At 56.5% G+C, this 17,026-nt stretch overlaps 1 protein-coding gene across 8 annotated transcripts in view; it reads left to right on the plus strand.

Annotated features, from left to right (window-relative positions):
- ST3GAL4 (ST3 beta-galactoside alpha-2,3-sialyltransferase 4) overlaps positions 1-13,534 on the plus strand; it is a 34,400-nt gene extending 20,866 nt beyond the window's left edge. For 4 of the 8 annotated variants that reach the window (XM_090257206.1, XM_090257207.1, XM_090257201.1 and 1 more), the window contains exons 2-11: positions 6,058-6,133; positions 6,395-6,491; positions 6,861-6,941; positions 7,161-7,258; positions 7,467-7,527; positions 8,029-8,124; positions 8,218-8,407; positions 9,109-9,252; positions 12,427-12,570; positions 12,859-13,534. In XM_090257206.1, the coding sequence (XP_090113332.1) occupies positions 6,118-6,133; positions 6,395-6,491; positions 6,861-6,941; positions 7,161-7,258; positions 7,467-7,527; positions 8,029-8,124; positions 8,218-8,407; positions 9,109-9,252; positions 12,427-12,570; positions 12,859-12,945 (1,014 nt within the window). In that variant the 5' untranslated portion in view covers positions 6,058-6,117 and the 3' untranslated portion in view covers positions 12,946-13,534. Of the gene's footprint in view, positions 1-3,413; positions 3,478-5,183; positions 5,307-5,877; positions 5,924-6,057; positions 6,134-6,394; positions 6,492-6,860; positions 6,942-7,160; positions 7,259-7,466; positions 7,528-8,028; positions 8,125-8,217; positions 8,408-9,108; positions 9,253-12,426; positions 12,571-12,858 lie in introns of those variants that run through there. The other 4 variants (XM_090257204.1, XM_090257205.1, XM_090257208.1 and 1 more) reach the window with 4 other exon arrangements.
- Positions 13,535-17,026: the final 3,492 nt, after the last annotated feature.

Genomic DNA, 17,026 nt, shown 5'->3' on the forward strand with positions numbered 1-17,026 from the left:
AAATATGGGGTCTGCAGAATTTTTAGTGGGAGGTGGGGGTATGTGAAGAGCTGAGTGTCTAGGCTGAACAGATGGCAGGTGCAGAGGCCCGGAGGAAGAGGGGTGCCTTGCCCAATCAAGAAAGGGCATGGCCAGGGCGAGTGGGAAGTAAGGGAGGGGGTGCTGCCGGGAGGTCATGTGCATCCTTATAGGTCAGAGGCAAGGCTGTGGGCTTTCCTGGTGATGAGGAGCCCACAGAGCGTTTTTGAGCAGAGAAGTGATAGAGATGACCACTCCCTTCTCCAGAATTGACCGACCGCATCCGTGAGTCATTGATTCAAGTGGACTAGCTCCCTCAGGAGAACTTCTGTGGCCTCACCTCGCAGTTGTGTTCCATTAAGTTCACAGCCCTGCTCCAGGCTTCTCTGGAGCCCCTGGCAGCGGACAGTAAGCCGAGAGGACCTGCTGTGGGCAAGCTGACCCCATTGAGATTTGCACACCATGATGGGCTGGAAACGTGGCCCTGGCTTCCTGAGCGGCAATGTGTGTGTGTGCACATGTGTCGTGTGTGGTCCTGCTCATTGGTTTAAATTGGTAGCCACACAAGTCCAGGGCCTAGGAGACCTGGCTTGCCAGCTGAGGGACTTCAGCGCATGCCAGTGCTGGGATGTGACCGCATGAAAGTGAGCGCAGTTGTAGCCGGCCCTCCTGGAAATCTGGTGTCCAGATGGAGGGCAAAAGTCATGCTGCCAACACAGCTGGATGTGCTGAGAATGTGCTGGAGAGCTTCCAGCGCAGCCCCAGGCTGGAGGGCAGCAGGCGGACGCTCTAGGGATCCTGGAGTCCAGGGAACGATTCCCTGGCAGGATGGTGTGAGGGGTAGCAGGATGGGGGGTTCAGGGTGCACGCTATGCACTCAGTCTGAGTTCCAGCCCCCTCCTCCCTCGCTGCGTGACCCTGAGCGAGTTCCTGACTCTCTTGGCACCTCGGTTCCCTCTCTACACAAGGGAGGTAATAACAGGGTTTCGTTCACAGGGTTGAGGTCATACTTGGACAGCCGTTGACTGTGTCTACAGAGCAGTTCTCAACGTTGGGTGATTTCTGGAGATATTTTGTTTGTCACAGGAGGGCATGGTGGGTGGGAGGTTCCTACTGGCATCTGGGGGTCGAGGTCACCATCGTGTGGTGCACAGGACAGCCCCCGCAGCAATGCTGGTAAGACCCGCCCCCGGTGTCGCACCTAGTAAGTGCACGAGGCATTTTAGTTATGAATAAGGGACGCAATACATTTTTAATCTCGTTCTATTACTTTTGTGTCAAACATTTATTATACATCTGCCACATTCTAGGCACTATTGTTTTTTATGTCTGAAGACATAAAGAAGCCCCAGACCACAGAGGTCACAGAGTCATGGGCTGGATAAGAAGCACATAATAATCTAATATAAAGTTATATTGTGTGATAAAACATCTTCTCTATCCTGGGTACTCCCATAGACTCAGGATAAACAGGCCTGCAAGTTCAGAGGTCAGAGAGTAGTGGGCGAGGCATGAAAAGCAGTGATTATATAATATGAAATTATATTACCCGTGAGGGCTACAATCAAGATATAAACAATATTTTGTGGGAAGAGATACATTAGTTGTTTAGAAATGTCAGAAGAGACTTCGTGGGCAAGGTGTCCTTGAGCCAATGCCACAGCAGGGGTGGGATGGTCAGGCAGGAGTGGGAGCAGGGGCTTCAGGCAGAGTCCGGTGTGCAAGCGCGAGGTGGCTCCTGTCCTGCGCTTGGCTCGGGGTTGCAGGTGCCTCCGCAGGCCTATGGCCTGACTTGGATGGGCCCTGGCTGCCTCTGAGGAGTGCTGGAGTTTCATGTCAGGCACAGGGAGCAATTGAAGCAGGAGGGTGGTTCGATCCCAGTTCTTTCCTAGAAAGGCGCCATACTGACCGTTCCAGGGAAGGGGCTGAGGTGAGCAAAGACTTGTGGTCAAGAGCCCGGTTAGGGCGCAGGTGATCGGGGGTGGTGGGCGGAGGTGGACTGAGTCTGGCTGGAGAAGAGGAGAAGGGGGCTGCATTCTGAATACTTACGAGGCTCTGGACTATGTAGCCTTGACCCTGGACTGAGCTTTGTAAAGCTTTATACACCAAGCTTTTAGAGGGAGTTCAGCAAACATTTGCTGGAATTAGGACATAGGGCAGAATCGATAATGTTTAGTAACTGTTTAGTAGGGATGGTGTGAAGGGGAGGGAGATGTTGGAGACGGAGTGGGTCCTGTGGGGGTGGGGGTGGGGAGAGATGGGTCAGTGTGGGTGTCAGGGCTCACTTGGAAGAATTTAAGGTCATCCAGGTAGCATGTGCCATAGAAAGTTAGAACTATCAGTATGGGCTCTGGGAGAGAAATTAAAGGGCTGACAGCAGAGGCCTTGAATCACCAGGTGTGAGTAGTAGTTAAAGCTCTAAAAAGGAATGAACTCCTGTGAAAACAGGCAGGGGAGAGCGGAGGCTCCGGGGCACATCCCTGCAGGCTGCCAGCCCTCCCAGCAGCCGGGCACAGAGGGAGCAGGGGCCTGGACAGAGTCTAGACCTAGAAGCCAAGAAGGAGGCACTGGCTGCCAGTCTCGGAGGCTTCAGCAAGACCGAGGTCAGCGTAGAAATAAGGGTGGGAGACAGCGGTGGGGCAGGGGTGAGGGGGTGAGTGGGAGCGTGACCGCCAGAGGCCAGGGCGGAGATGCGGGGGCAGCGTGAGGAGGAGACCAAGGCCGAAGGGGCTGTAGTTTTGTTTTAGGAAGAGGGGGACCTGAGAATGTTCCTTAGAGGGAGTGGAGAAGGAGGGAGAGATGGACGGATAGGGGCGGGGTGTGTCACTCATCGGGAGCCATGCTGGAAAGGTGAGTGGGGACCCAGGGACCAAGAGCAGGGATTAGGAGGGAGCAGGAATAGTAGGTAAGTCTAGGGGTGGCAGGCAGGCAGCTCCAGCTTTCCTTACAGAGCAAGGGGACAATGACATTGATCAAGGTCTCTGAGCCACTAGGAACAGACGCATGCTTCTGTCCCCAACCCCCCTTCCCGTAGCCTTCGAGGAACATTATACCATCTCTTTTGACGGACCAGGGGTTCTGAGGGGCCTGGCATCATGCTGTGCCCCTTGCGGGGAGCACAGTCCTGCTCCTCCTGGTGCAGTGGGTGCCTGCAGAGCACTCGCTGTGTCAGAGGTGGGGGCCAGGGCCGCAGGGGTTATGGTTGCCGCTTCCACGGTCCTTGTTTCTGTAGCTGGTGGCCCTGGGCTGCCCTCGGGCGAGTTCTGGGGCCGCTCCCACCAGCCACCCTTCTGCACGGACACTGTGGTTCCTGGCAGAGCACCAAAGAGCACACAGCCTTCCTGCCCTGGGGTCAGCTTTGTCTAGCAAGTTGGGTGAGCTGCGCTTCCGGCAGCTCCCGGCAGGTAGAGGCTGCGCACCTTGGACATGAGTGGATCGGATACCTGCTCTCCGGCCCAGGTACCCCGCTTGGAGTTTCCTCCTGTCCTTTCACACTCAGGGGCTCAGCGAGTCATGTGGGGGAGTTGCTGGGGGAAGGCTACCTGTTGACCCGAGACAGCAGGCAGCCTAAGAGTCGTGCTCCGGGAATGTCTGGGGGCTGCTAGCCATACTCTCGGCTGGGCTTGGCGGGGCCTCGGGGGTCTTGGGCTGACATGACCCCAACGGGGCATCTTAGAGCAAGCCCTGAGGCTGGCCAGTCTGCCCGTCCGCCGAGCCTAAAACCAGGCCGTTTTGGGAACAAAGACACACCAGTGCACGACCTTCACAGTCAAAGAAGGGCTAGTTGTCTTGTTGCTCAGGACTGGTCAATGCCGGCCACCTCTGATGGCGAAGGTGTCCTCCAGTGGGGGTGGCCTGCGGGGCGCCTGAGTATTTGTCTTTGTTACTGGGGAACACGCTCTGTGTCATGTTTCCATGTCAGTGGGTGGGGGTTTTTTGGTCTATCTTGTTTTTTACTTAGCCAAGCCTGGGCTCTGCCTGTAACCGACTAAATAAGAATCTTGGAGAGTGGGGCCTGGACATCTGTACATTTTTCAACTTCTCAGGCGATTGATTGCCTTGTGCAATCAGTGTGATCTACAGATACCAGGGAGTGAAGCCTGGCCACAAAAGGAAAGTTGAGGGAGAATGGGGAAATGTTAGAGCAGGAAGAGTCCTGTTCTCAGTGTAGCAGCAGGGCACCCGGCCACCCCCCATGCCCCCACCCTCACCCCAGGAGCTGGTTGGGATTGGACCCACCCACACCCGCTAAGTTAGAATGTGCATGTCAGAGTTTGAGGAACCTGGGCCCAGAGCTGCTCTACCTTGGAATCGCCTGGGGTGCTGGAACAAATTCCAGTGCCTGCCAGATCCATGAAGGCAGAATTCCTAGGTTGGGGACCAGTAGCACCCCCCGGGCGATTCCCTTCAGCGCAGGCGAGCACATTCCTCTGTCTTGACCTGTGCTTCTTACACTTTGAATGTGCATTTGAATCATCCGGATCTCATTCAAATGCAGATTCTGATTTTGTGGGTCTGGATCCCCCCCCCCCCCATCCAGATAATGAATTTCTGCTAAGTTTCTAAGTGGGGCCCAGGCTGCTGCTCAGCTTTATTATGACCTGCAATTGTCTGGGACCAACTTCCCAGTCTTACAGCCAAAGAAACAGGGTCTGAGAGGAAGAAGTGTCTCCCGCAAAGTAGCCTAACGTGCTGCTCATTCACTACTTTCGGAGTGCTGGCTGCATGCCAGGCAGCCTGCTAGATGCTGGGGGTGGCGGTGGAGGTGCAAGCAGACCTGGTTCCTGCCCTCACAGAGCTTGCACCGCAGCACCGGGGGTGTCAGGAAGCAAACACAAACGGGTCTCTAAAGGACTTACAGATCAGAACTGCCCTGGAGGCAAGCAAGCAGCACTGCTGCGGAGGGAATGATGGCGGAGGCTGTGGGCAGGTGGGGAGTCGTGTACTTTTGGAAAAGCAATCAATCAGGGAAGTTACTAGAAATATTTGAGATTTTTTATTGATCCTGGAGAGTGCAGACCCTAGGGCTTCTCTCTCTTGCCTGGTCCTTCAAAACCAGGGCTGCTTGTGGAAGTACCTGCCCCAGGACCCCCTGGGCTGACGGAAGCAGCCCCAGGGAAGGACCCGGGTGTTTAGTAAATAGCCCAGTGGTTTGTGTGACCCAGGTCCCCGGGGAACCTGGCCGGGACAGGAGGAACTGGCCCTGGATGTTGCAGAAATTTCCTCCCTGCTGATCCCAAAGCGTGGCCCTGGCTCAGCTTTGTGTTTAGGGACCTCTCTGTAACTGTGTGAGTAGCCACTGTCTCTCCACGGCCTGTCCTTTCCACGCTGGCCTCTGCCCTTACCCGGAAGAGCCTCCCTCCTCCTCTTGGGTCAAACAGACCCTTGTGCTCCAAGCACTCCCCATCCAGACACGCTGTATTCGCTGTTTCCCCCGTGGACGGCGAGGGCTTGGACACTGTCTGCACTTAGTCAGCGTCCAGAAGGGCTGGAGGGGCCTCGTGGACTGTCCCATGGCGGCACCCTCGCCTCATTGTCTGGCCTGCACAGACCTGTTTGGCCAGAGTAGTGGGACACTGATGAGGGAGAGGTGGGTGGTGGCCAGAGCTGAGGGAAGGCCTTGGCAGTGAACAAACTTCAGTTGCATAAAATATGAATCACACCCATATACAGTTAGCTTGGCTTTCTCGTAAAAAAGTAGGTGGAGGTGCCCATTTGCCTCCCGGAACTGGCCCGTCCCTGGTCAAAATGAGGAAGAGGAGCAAGGGGAACCACTCCGGGGAAGCTGGAGCCAGCCAGTCTGGCGTGGAACCAGGTCCTCGAAGGGTGGCCTTGGTGTCCCTTCCTGGAGCACAGGACCCTCCGATCCCCTGACACTGCCTTGGAGGGGCTTGGGTTGTCTAGGGTGAGAAGGGCCTGCTCTGGGTGGCCGCCCCGAGGCAGCTTTGGCGACAGAGGCAGGCTGTGGGTGTGTCCTGCTCCAGTACCTGGAGGGGGTGTGTGTGGAGCTGACCAGACACTTGTGACTCCTTCCTCCAGGTGGCCCGCGGCAGCCGGGATGCCAGCTCTCCCCAGGAACCCTGCTTCCTGCTGAGAAACATGATCAACAAGTCCCGTGAGTATTGCCCTAGCGTTCTCCACCCTGAAAAATGGACCCTCTGGGACCCCTGGGGTTGTGGAGGGACAGACAGGGAGCTAGGGCCCCTCCCCCCCATCTTGAAGGACATTGGAAATGCTGAGGCCCAAGGCCTTTGCTGGAAAGCAAGGGCCAGGCCCGGGCCAGGGACTGGGTCAGCATGAGTTGGGGGTGGCAGGGGCCCAGACTGGGCAGGTGAGAAGGTGGACTGGGACTGTACCTGCCTGTCTCTACCTCCAGCTCCTCTGTGCATGTGCCCTGCAGGCTGGAAGCTGCTGGCCATGCTGGCATTGGTCTTGGTCATCATGGTGTGGTACTCCATCTCCCGAGAAGACAGGTACGTTGAGCTGCGAGTCTAGCTTCCATGGCCTCAGACTCGGGGTGGAGCATCACAGAGTGGGGCAGGGGGGTTCAGGGAGCCCGAGGATGACCACTCCCATTAGCTATTAGCATGAGATTCTTCTAGGAGGGCAGAGGGTGGGTTTGGTGGGTAGGACATGGGATGTTGCCCCCAGGCCCTTGGCCAGGACGTTCAGGAGAAGGAAGAGCTGGCTTCTCAGTGGTTTGGTTTCAAAATGGAACAGGGGTTGAAATGACCCCTCTCCCCTCTACGTTGCTCTTCAGCACAGGGGACCGATGGGCCATGGGACAAGTGGAGGCTGGGCCCCAGGGTGATCAGCTCCTGTCTCTTCTCTTCCATCCTCAGTTTTTATTTTCCTATCCCGGAGAAGGAGGAGCCCTGCCTGCAGGGTGAGGCAGAGAGGAAGGCCTCCAAGCTCTTCGGCAAGTGAGTACCTGGGCTGAGGTGGGTGCGCCGGGTCTAGGGGAGGGGGGCTCAGTGCCTGCTGGGCAGCGGGGCTGGGTCGATGGACGTGGGTTGGGGGAAGTCCGTGAAGGAGGAAGTGGCCTGGGACATGTGTATAGGATATTAGTCAGGGGCCTGACCCCGATTCTGACATCAAAATGAATCCCTTTCCTGTTCTTGCCCTCTCTCACCTCTCTGCAGCTACTCTCGCGATCAGCCCATCTTCCTGCAGCTTAAGGATTACTTCTGGGTTAAGACACCCTCTGCCTACGAGCTGCCCTATGGAACCAAGGGGAGTGGTGAGTACTGCCTGGTGCTGTGGAAACGTGGGTCACCTTGGCCACATTCTGCTCTTTGGCCACCACAGTCCCAGGGCCCAGGTCCTCGCCAGCCCCCAAGTCCAGGGTCAGGGGTGCAGAAATGAGGCAGGAGTAGGGGAGGGACAGGGGCAGCTTTTGGAACGCCGGCTCTTGTCCTCAGCCCCTTCCACCTGGTTCTTTTTTGTAGAAGACCTGCTACTCCGGGTTCTGGCCATCACCAGCTACTCCATTCCGGAGAGCATCCTGAGGTAAGGAGACTGTCCTCTTACTCCAGTCTGAGTGCCTTCTTCCTGCCCCAGTGAAAAACAGTCATGGCCCAGCACCTCCCACTGGACCTTCCTGTCACCGGTCCCCCATGGCCAACTTGGCCGGTCTTCCTAGCCTGCCCGTCTCCAGAGGAGGCAGGTGTGCCAGTCCCCACAGCAACGGAGCCTGGGCATCCAGCTGCCGGCACAGGCAGAGGCTGCGGAGGGTGTTGCCGGGGCAACAGGCAGGCCGGGCCAGTAGGCAAGGGGGCTCTGCAACTGGGCTTCTTATTGGTACTCCTCAGTCGTCTGCGCTTCTCTCCTCCTCTCTCTTCCACGCTCTGCTCAGTTTCCTCTCCAGTGACAGGGGCCCCGGGCAGGACCATAAGCAGGACTCCTTGGAGATGCTGGTCCCTGGGGACTGGGGACCAAGGGGCCCTGGGGAGGGGGTCTGAGCCAGGCCGAGGGCTGCTGCTGTGCCTGAGCACCTTCTCCCCGTGGCAGCCTCAAGTGTCGCCGCTGTGTGGTGGTGGGCAACGGGCACCGGCTGCGCAACAGCTCGCTGGGAGACGCCATCGACAAGTACGACATGGTCATCAGGTCTGTGTGACCTCTCTGCCCTCTGCGCCCTGGGAGCGGATGCCGCCAGGCCCGGGGGGCCCTGAGTAATGGCATCCCCCTCCCGCCTCCCAGGCTGAACAACGCCCCGGTAGCTGGCTACGAGGGCGACGTGGGCTCCAAGACCACCATGCGGCTCTTCTACCCAGAATCCGCCCACTTCAACCCCAAAGTGGAGAACAACCCTGACACGCTCCTCGTCCTGGTGGCTTTCAAGGCAATGGACTTCCACTGGATCGAGAGTATCCTGAAGGATAAGAAGCGGGTAGGTGGGGCCACAGGGACCCTGCCTGAGCCAGGCCCTCCCGCCCCATGATGTGAGCTCTGCTGCCCCAGAGCTGGTGAGGGGAGGTGTGAACCCAGCCTCCTGCAGGGCATCTGATGGGCCGCCGGGCAGCCAGGGGCCCTGGCCGGCGGGATCAGCGCAGCCAGGCATCCCAGGCTCGAGGCTGCCTGGGGCAGAAAAGCTGCCAGATTGTGTTCCCGAGGAAGAGCCCTGCGCGTGGAGGAGCTGGTCCACAGTCACCTCCAGGCAGGGGGCAGGCTAGGACATTCAAGATCTGGGTCCCTTCCAGGCAGTCCCCAGAAATTCCAGTGTGTCTCTTTGTCATTCAGTCAAATGCTGAACTATCCAGTCTGGTGTTTTTGCCAAAGTGTTTACACAACCTTGAACTCGAGCCCACCCACCCCCCGTCTGGAGATCCTTAGGAGTGGGATGGTTGGACCTCGCACACCACTCACTGTGTCTCCTGGCCTGTCCTTTGGAGGGGGTGGGGGCTCCTCTCTCTCCCTGCTCCGCCCCTCTGGTCCCCCTTCCTGTCTCTGGTGCAGGCCTTCACCTCCCTCCCCTTTCACCCTGAGGGGCTTGGCTGTCATGTGGACCCCATTCCCTGGCTGAGGGTCCCCGGGCTGGACCTGAGAAACACTCCATGTCCTATCTCTTCCTTCCATCCTCATCCCCCCTAGGTGCGAAAGGGCTTTTGGAAACAGCCTCCCCTCATCTGGGACGTCAACCCAAAGCAGGTCCGGATTCTGAACCCCTTCTTCATGGAGATTGCAGCTGACAGACTGCTGAGCCTGCCCATGCCGCAGCCACGCAAGGTTAAGCAGGTACCGACGTGACGGGGCAGCCAGTGGGTCGGGGTGGTGGGTGGGGAGTAGGTGGGACAGGTGGGACGGCCCGAGAGACTTAGGAAGCCGTAGAGGCCCGCGCGAGAGGGAGGAGTAGTCACAGCACCCATTGGAAGAGCACCTGTCAGAGCGGGGAGCACAGCCTTCAGGCACACGGCAGCAATCCGGTTTGTTAGCTTGCCTCGGCCAGGAACAGCGCGGACCTGAGAACTGTGGCGGAGAGTTACGGGAGGGTTATTCAGAGGGCTTGAGGTTGGGGTTGGAGGCTGGTTTGGGCAGGCGCTGGTCAGCATGTGTGAACTGTGGCGTTGCTGGGACGGTCACAGTCTCATCTGGAGAAGAGCCCAAGCCTGCGCAATTGCTCTTACATCACTTGACCGGGGGTCCTACAAGCGGGTCTGCATGGGTTAAGAACTGCAGCTTACAGTTTGTCTTGCATATCCACGGTTCCATGTGGGAGTCACGATGTAGTTTTGCAAGTTATGGTTTTGGTTTTAGCTCTCAGTGCCGTTCGTGGACTTTGGCTGGTGGGCGTTAGCTGGCAGCTTCCTGAGTACTTACTTACACGCCTTCTGAGCCTCCGAGAGGCTGTGTGGGCATGTGGACAGAGGCAAAGTAGACAGGACTCATGTGGCCGTGGGCAAGTCAACCACTAGGAGCCTCTGTTTTCTTATCTGTATAGTTGGGGTATGACCTCTGAAGGCCATTGCAGGATTCAAAAAGATAATCATGTAACAGGTCTATCCTGGAGTGGTACACAGTGGACACCAGATTTTCAATAGATGATTTTATCCTTTGTACTGAGTATCGACTGTGATTCAGCTTCATGTGTTGAACGCCTGCTTTTGTGGTGGCTCGAGCGTGGCCAGCCCCGAGCAGGCCTGTGGAGAAAGACTTGCTCCTTGCCTGAGGGCACTCGGGCCAGCAGGAGAAACACACAGCTCTCAGCATGGAGTAGCAAAACGCCCTGGCGGAGAGCCCTTCCAAGGGCTGTGGGATCTCAGAGATGGGGCCGGCCTCTGCTTGGTGCTGTTTGGAGCCCCCACCCCCAGGGGTGGTGGTGTTGGGGTTGGGCCTTCGGTGTATCACTTGACAATACCCAGTCCCAGACACTGCCCCTGGCACTGAGTTCTGCAGGTGGGGTTGTGGGGGCAGCCTGGGGGTGGATTGTGCCCCTGAAGGCTAGAGAGGGAGGCCAGAGAAAGGAAGGACCAGAACCCAGCTCCTGGAGTGGGAAGACAAACAGAAGGGATGGACCTGGTCTGTATTAGTTTCCTGTCACTGCCTAACACATTGCCCCAGTTTAGTGGCTTAAAGCAGCACCTCTCTATCCGCTCCCAGTTCTGTAGGTCAGAAGTCCGCCCCAGGGTGGCTGGGTTCTCTGTTAGGGTAGGTATATGGGTTCCCTCGCTATCCGAAAGGCGCATGTGCCTATGAAACCTTTCGTAAGCTGAAACGGCATAAAGCGAAGAAGTAATTACCATTGATATCTATGTCTTTATCTCTTTCACCACAATTGCAACACTTAATTACGTCTAGTTTTATGCTAAGCATTGCACCCTTGTGAGGTCTCTTAGGCTTTTCTGATACGTTAGGACACATCTTGCTGACGAATGCGCAGAATAAACCTAGAGGAAGCGCAGATGCTCCAGACCCAGTTCAAAGCACCAGCAGCTGGATGCTGGGTGTGGTTCCGGGGGAAGGAGCTTGGCAGGGTCCCTCTCCCTGCAAAATAAATGCCAAAGGCTCTGCTCGCTTTTCACCTTTTTTCATAAAAGCAAAAATCCTCTTCGAATTTCTTTTGGTCAGCAAACGCAGGTACTTGGGTAGGTCTTCTGTAGAAGTGAAGTGGTGTAGCCCAGACTTTGGAAAAGCAGAGAGCACTGGAGAAGGCTGGGGTCAGGCTGGCAGCCAGACTAAGTTCTTGTCCGGAGGCTGGGGAGTGGGCGGGTGGGTGGGTTTATTTCCAAGCTCGTTCTTATGGGAAGAACCCAGTTCCTTGTGGTTACAGGACCACAGTCCAATTTTCTTGCTGGTGTCCAGCCAGGGTGGGGGGAGCTCCCTCAGCTCCTTGCCATGTGTTCCGCCTCCACCTCCAGACAACCCCAGCGTGATACACGCATTGTGCTTCCTATCTCTGACTTTCTCCACTGCTCAGCTCTAGATCCAGATAGATAAGCTCATGAATTAGGTCAAGCCCACCAGGATGATCACTGTCATGGTCAACTGTGCTGTTGACAAAGCAGTATAACCTGATGTCATAGAACTCATCATAGCTGCGGTTTCCACAGGGCGAGGATCTCTGGGAGTCATTGTAGAATTCTCAGGCTACAACATGGACTTTAATGGTGACGTTGAGAGATGTCAGCCAGCGCTAGGTTTCCAGCGTGGACGGCTGGGTGGGCGGCGGTGTGCTGCACCGATCCAGGGCACACAGCCGGAGAGCTGCGCGGGGTGAGCTTAAGGAGCCTGTGGCCAGGCGGAGCCGGCTGCAAGGCCATAGCAGTGCGGGCCGGCGAAGGTCTGAACTGGGCGAGGTGGCACAGTGGTAGTGAAGGCAACGGGGTGACATGGGAGGCCCAGGCAGGAAGTGACAGATGAAACGATAGCAGGGCTCAGAAACAGACACTGGAGAAACCCCGGCTTCGGAGGCCTGGCCAGCTGGAGTGTCTGGGAGGCAGAGGCTGAGGAAGGTGATACTGAGAGGTTAGGGCTCCAGGTTGTCTGTCCCTGTGGATGAATTCGGGGTGGAGAAAGGGGGGTCCCTAGAGCAGCCCAGTCCATGCATGTGGGGGCCCTATGTCTGGAAGAGGTGAGGTTCTTCGTGGCTCAGAGCAGAACCTGTCCACTCCTTAGGGAGTTGCGTAACAGTGGTAACCCTCAGTTTCCCCACCTGTACCATGCAGTGTGGTAGCTACAAGCCACAGAGGGCTATTTAAATTTCAGTTTCAATTAAGTAAAATTATAAATTCAGTTCCTCAACTACATGAGCCCAGTCACTTGCTCAGTCACCCACTGTGCTGGTGGCTGCCGTACAGGATGGCCCAGAAGACCACATCCAGGGAAACAAAGCGCTGTCGTAGGGCGCTGGCCTAGAAGACGCTGCAAGGAGCACAGCTCCCTCTGATACCTCCCCCTGCCCTTGTTCCTCAGAAGCCCACCACAGGCCTGCTGGCCATCACCCTGGCCCTCCACCTCTGTGACATGGTGCACATTGCTGGCTTTGGCTACCCAGATGTCCACAATAAGAAGCAGACCATTCACTACTATGAGCAGATCACACTCAAATCTATGGCGGTAAGGGCCTCTGCTTGCCAGCCGGGTGGGGCAGACCGGCCTGGGGCACTGGGCGAGTGAGTGGTGCCGGGGGCTCACGGAAGGTCGCTCAGTCAGAACTGGCACCGAGGCCTCTGGACTCCCAGGCCAGTGTCCTCTGTGTTCGGCCACACAGATTGTCTTCTTTCTGAGAGGCAGCAGGGGAAGGGAGTTTCCAGAGAGTGGGCAGTGGGGAGGGCCAAGGAGACTGTCCTGGGCTGGGGACATCCCTAGGAGTCCCTCAGTTTACTACCTTGTCTGTCTCCACAGGGGTCTGGGCACAACGTCTCCCAAGAGGCCCTGGCCATCAAACGGATGCTGGAAATCGGAGCAGTCAAGAACCTCACTTACTTCTGACCTGGGCAGAAGCTGTACCCATCGGTCTGCCCACTCTGCTGCCTGAGCGACCCCCAGCCTGGCTGTGGGGGTGCCTGGTACCTGTGGGACCAGCTTGGTCTTCCCCCTTGCCTGTGTGGGGAGGGGTCCCGGGACTGGCCACGTCTAAGGAGAGGTCATGCCCTTGGCTGCTCTCGTGGGGGCCAGATCCAGTCCAGGTGGAGGCGCTGGGGCAGTGGGAGCCCGGAGAAGGAATGGGGCTTGTTGCTGTGACATCTGTCTGTTGGCGCCGGGAAATTATTTAATGGGCTATTTAATTAAGGGGAAGAAAGTGCTGTGGGCTGGTCCCATGGCATCCAGAAAAGGGGGCATATACAGTGTTCGGACCACTTTTTATAAAAACACAATGATGATGGTCCCACTAAGGCCTAGACCCCGAGCCAGCCTCCTAGGAGGGTGGTCGTCTGGAGCATGGGGGGTCCATCCTCCAGAGAGCGGCTGCCCCTCCCAGCGGGCATGGAAAGGGCAGTGATAGGCGTTTCCCAAGGAGAAGGGAACCTCATCGGGAAAAGAGGTACCAAACAAATTAAACTATTTTTCCTAAAACATATGCAGTTGTGATATGCTGTGTCCTTTCAGATTGGGGAGGACGTGTACGGGCATGGGATTAGGCAGTGGACAGGCCCGGTAAAGACCCAGTGGGACCCAGAGCAGGCCGTAGTCATTCAGGACACTTATTGTAGAGTATAGCGCTTTGTGCTAAGTCACACACTGTCACCCTGGCATGGCAGGCAAACAAGGGGGCCCTGAGCAGCCCGGTCAGCTGGACACCAGCCTGGCATCTTGCATGCTGGTTTCCTTCGCAGAGGTAGGGCGGGGCTGGAGAATGCCAGCTGGGAGGGCAGAGCCCTCTCCCACCTTCCTTCTCCTCTCTTACCGCCAGCTCGCAGTTCCCAAAATTTCATGCTGGGAGGGTGTCTGTGTGAGGACATGGGTGGAGTCAGACAAAGGAAGCCAAGTTTTCCTTCGCAGATTAAGTGGGAACCATAAAACGCAGTTTATAGAAGGTCCTGCCAATGGCCTGGACCGCCAAGATCAGAGCAGGCGGGTCTTGGACAATGGCTAAGGGGCTTGGCAAGGCCTGTCTGCCAGTTGCCAGGCCAAGGGGTGAAATGCTTTTTTTTTCTCCCCAGGTCTCTAGAATTGGAATAGCCTTGCCATTTGCCTGTCTCTCCCCTCTGTTCTCCATCTTCCCAGGCCCTGCTTAGCTGCCAACTGGGCTTCCTGCCACCCCACAGCTGTCTCTCTACATCTGGAGCCAGGAGGGAGAGCTGGAACTCCCCACAGGGACTGCGGCTCACAGCTGTGTTCCTGGCTTTCTCGGAAAGAGCTGCCGCCTTGAGGTTTTGAAGTGGGGCTGGGACAGGCCAGATAGGAAAGGGCAGGGATTGGGGGAGGAACAGAGGAAAATGACACACTTCTTGACAGCGTTAGAGTGGCCTTGAGAACACCCACCCTGAGCGCATCAGAGGAGGGAACGGAGTTGCGCACTCTCAGAAGCCTGGCAGGATGACAGGGGAGAGGGCGACTCTGAAAGCAGTCTGGCCCCAGCATCTGCAGCCCCTCACGGACTTTTGCTAGGCAGGGGGGAGGGGTCTTGCTGACAGGAGTGTGAGCACGGGGACAGGGATCTCAGTTCTGCTTCTCTCTGATGCTTCCCCAACTGCTTACTGAGGGTGCGCAAGGGAGTGTCCATATCCCCGTGCACGGCTATTGGAAGTGGCTGTCAGCACACAGGATCCAGCTGTCCTAGATTGGGGTCACTGCCTGTTACTGAGCCAGAATCCAATACACACGGACAGGTCAGACTCCCCAGACTCCGCACGCACACACATGTAGACACAAGAGCATGTTACACTCTCGTTGGGTTATGCCTGTGCTGCCACACGCAGACAGTCCTTCATGACTGCATACAGACAAGCAGACAAGGGTGTGTGGGGGGTCGGGGTATATACACCCAGCCCATCCATTGTTCCCCTGGGGGTGAGCTCAGCTTCCTCCAGGATGCAGACTGAGGCAACACTGGCCAAGTCAGTGCTGAGAGGGGAGCTTTGATGTGGAGTGGCTGGGTGGGGTTCTTTGGTGTACTGAGAGAGGGACTTGTATTCGTCAGTTAGCCCAGCAATGGGAAGGAACTGCCTGCCAGGCTGGCTGGTCCTGATTAAATCGTGCCCCGAACACCGGGCGGGAAGGGAAACAGGGAACAGGAGGGGAAAGCGGCAAGTCCACAGTCGAGTTCTATACCAGGCTCTGCCACTTAATCATCTAGGCCAATCATTTCTCCACGTCCATGCTTTCAGTTCTTACATTTCTTGAAACAAGAGCGTGGGTCCAGCCAATGAGGACCTCTTAGATTAGTATTATCTGGGGGCGATTTAAGAACGCAGATTCTTGGGTCTTACCCAGGCTGCTGGGGTACAGGAATCTGGAATTTTAACGAGCGCTCAGAACCACTGCTCTAGCAGGCTAGACTCCAGGATGACCTCATGAGCCTCTCAAATCCACCGTCTGGGTGCAAAGCCCATCCTAATCCCCCTCGGCCGGAGCTCCGTTAGCCAGGCGCACGCGCAGGAGGAGCCCCCGGCACAGCGGGCCCCGCCCGCGGCGCGGAGGGGCGGCAGGGCGCGCATGCGCCTTCTCGCGGGCCAGGGCTAGCCTGGCGGCCGTGGGAACCGGGCGCGGATGGTCAGTGCTGAGCGAGGCCCCTGGGGCTCGGCCCGGTCCGACCCCGCCTCATCCGGCTCTACGAGCCCTGCCCCCCCCTCCGCAGAGGCCTGGAGAAGGGACTCCCAGCCCAAGGACAGCGCTGAACCAGAGAAGGTTAGGCTTTGATCTAGCCCACGGGCACATTTAGGTGATACCTTGTATTAACGTCAGATGGTGTCCCTTAATTTTGGACGCTTCAGGTTTTTATTTACACTTTCTAAGGACAATAGCACATCCCCCAGACTGACTAGTCCAGGGAAAATGTGAGCTTGGAGCAGCTCTGTCTGTGAGGCGGAAAAGGCGGGTTGCACGCATAGGACATACTGCAGACGGCTGGATCGGGGTACCAATCCCTGCTGCCCGCCATCAGCCCTGTACACCCCCGCCCCCCCCGTCAGTAAAACAGGAACTGCGCCTGCCCACCTCACAATGAGGTTTTAAGGATCTAATGGGTACATTGTGTAGACTGTAAAGGATGATACAAATATTAAGACTGGAAAGCTGCCTTGCACAATGGAAAATACCAGAAAGCAGAGGGAACAGGTGAGGTACAGTTGGAGGGTCGGAGCTTTGCCCAGGTACAGAGTAACAGGGCTGGTTACAGAAAAGTCTTTGTCTCTGAGTCACCCACAAGCAAAGTGAGGGTGAGACATCAGCGAAATGACTCAAAGGCAAGCTTTGCATAATCAAACAATGAACGGAATTCCAACTGCTCTCTGGCAGTGATTCCTGTAGAAGTCAGAGGCCTTTGGAGGTTTTTGGAGAAAGTGGCTTCTTGGGCAGCATTATCCATTTCACTGGCATAGATCAGACAGCAGGGCACGGTGGGTCCCTAAACTAAGGCTGATAAGTACAGTCTCGGTGGCTGTGACTGCTAAACCCTGACTTTTTTCATGCCTTAATTACAGCTTCAGGAAACTATTTGTTGGTTCTGAGCATTCGTATGGTTCTGTACCAGACATGGTCCCAGGAAAAATGTTCCAACTTAAAAGTGTAAGGAGCGATATGTGTATGTGTGTAGCCTGTTTTCTGTTCCAGTTCTTTCTCAACAAGTTTACCTCTCTTGTTAGAGGTCTTGAGGATCCTACACCCCAGAAATGAGGCAGGGAGATGAACCTGGAGTCTCATTAGATCCCAGATTTGGGGGGAGCCCAAATATATCAGAAGGCCCCGCTTCTTCATATAAGGGGGTTGCAGCAAGCTGGAATCAGGTGGGAAAAATCACAGTCCTGTCTATAAGGGTTAGCACAGAGGATCTGACTGAAGTTCCTCAGGAAGACATGAACGTTGGAAGGCAGGTTTCAGGTTCCCAGGGAAAACTGATGTTTTAAAGTGC

Source organism: Furipterus horrens, unplaced genomic scaffold (genome assembly GCF_987537825.1).
Source record: "Furipterus horrens unplaced genomic scaffold, mFurHor1.1.pri manual_scaffold_11, whole genome shotgun sequence".
NCBI lineage: Eukaryota > Metazoa > Chordata > Mammalia > Chiroptera > Furipteridae > Furipterus > Furipterus horrens.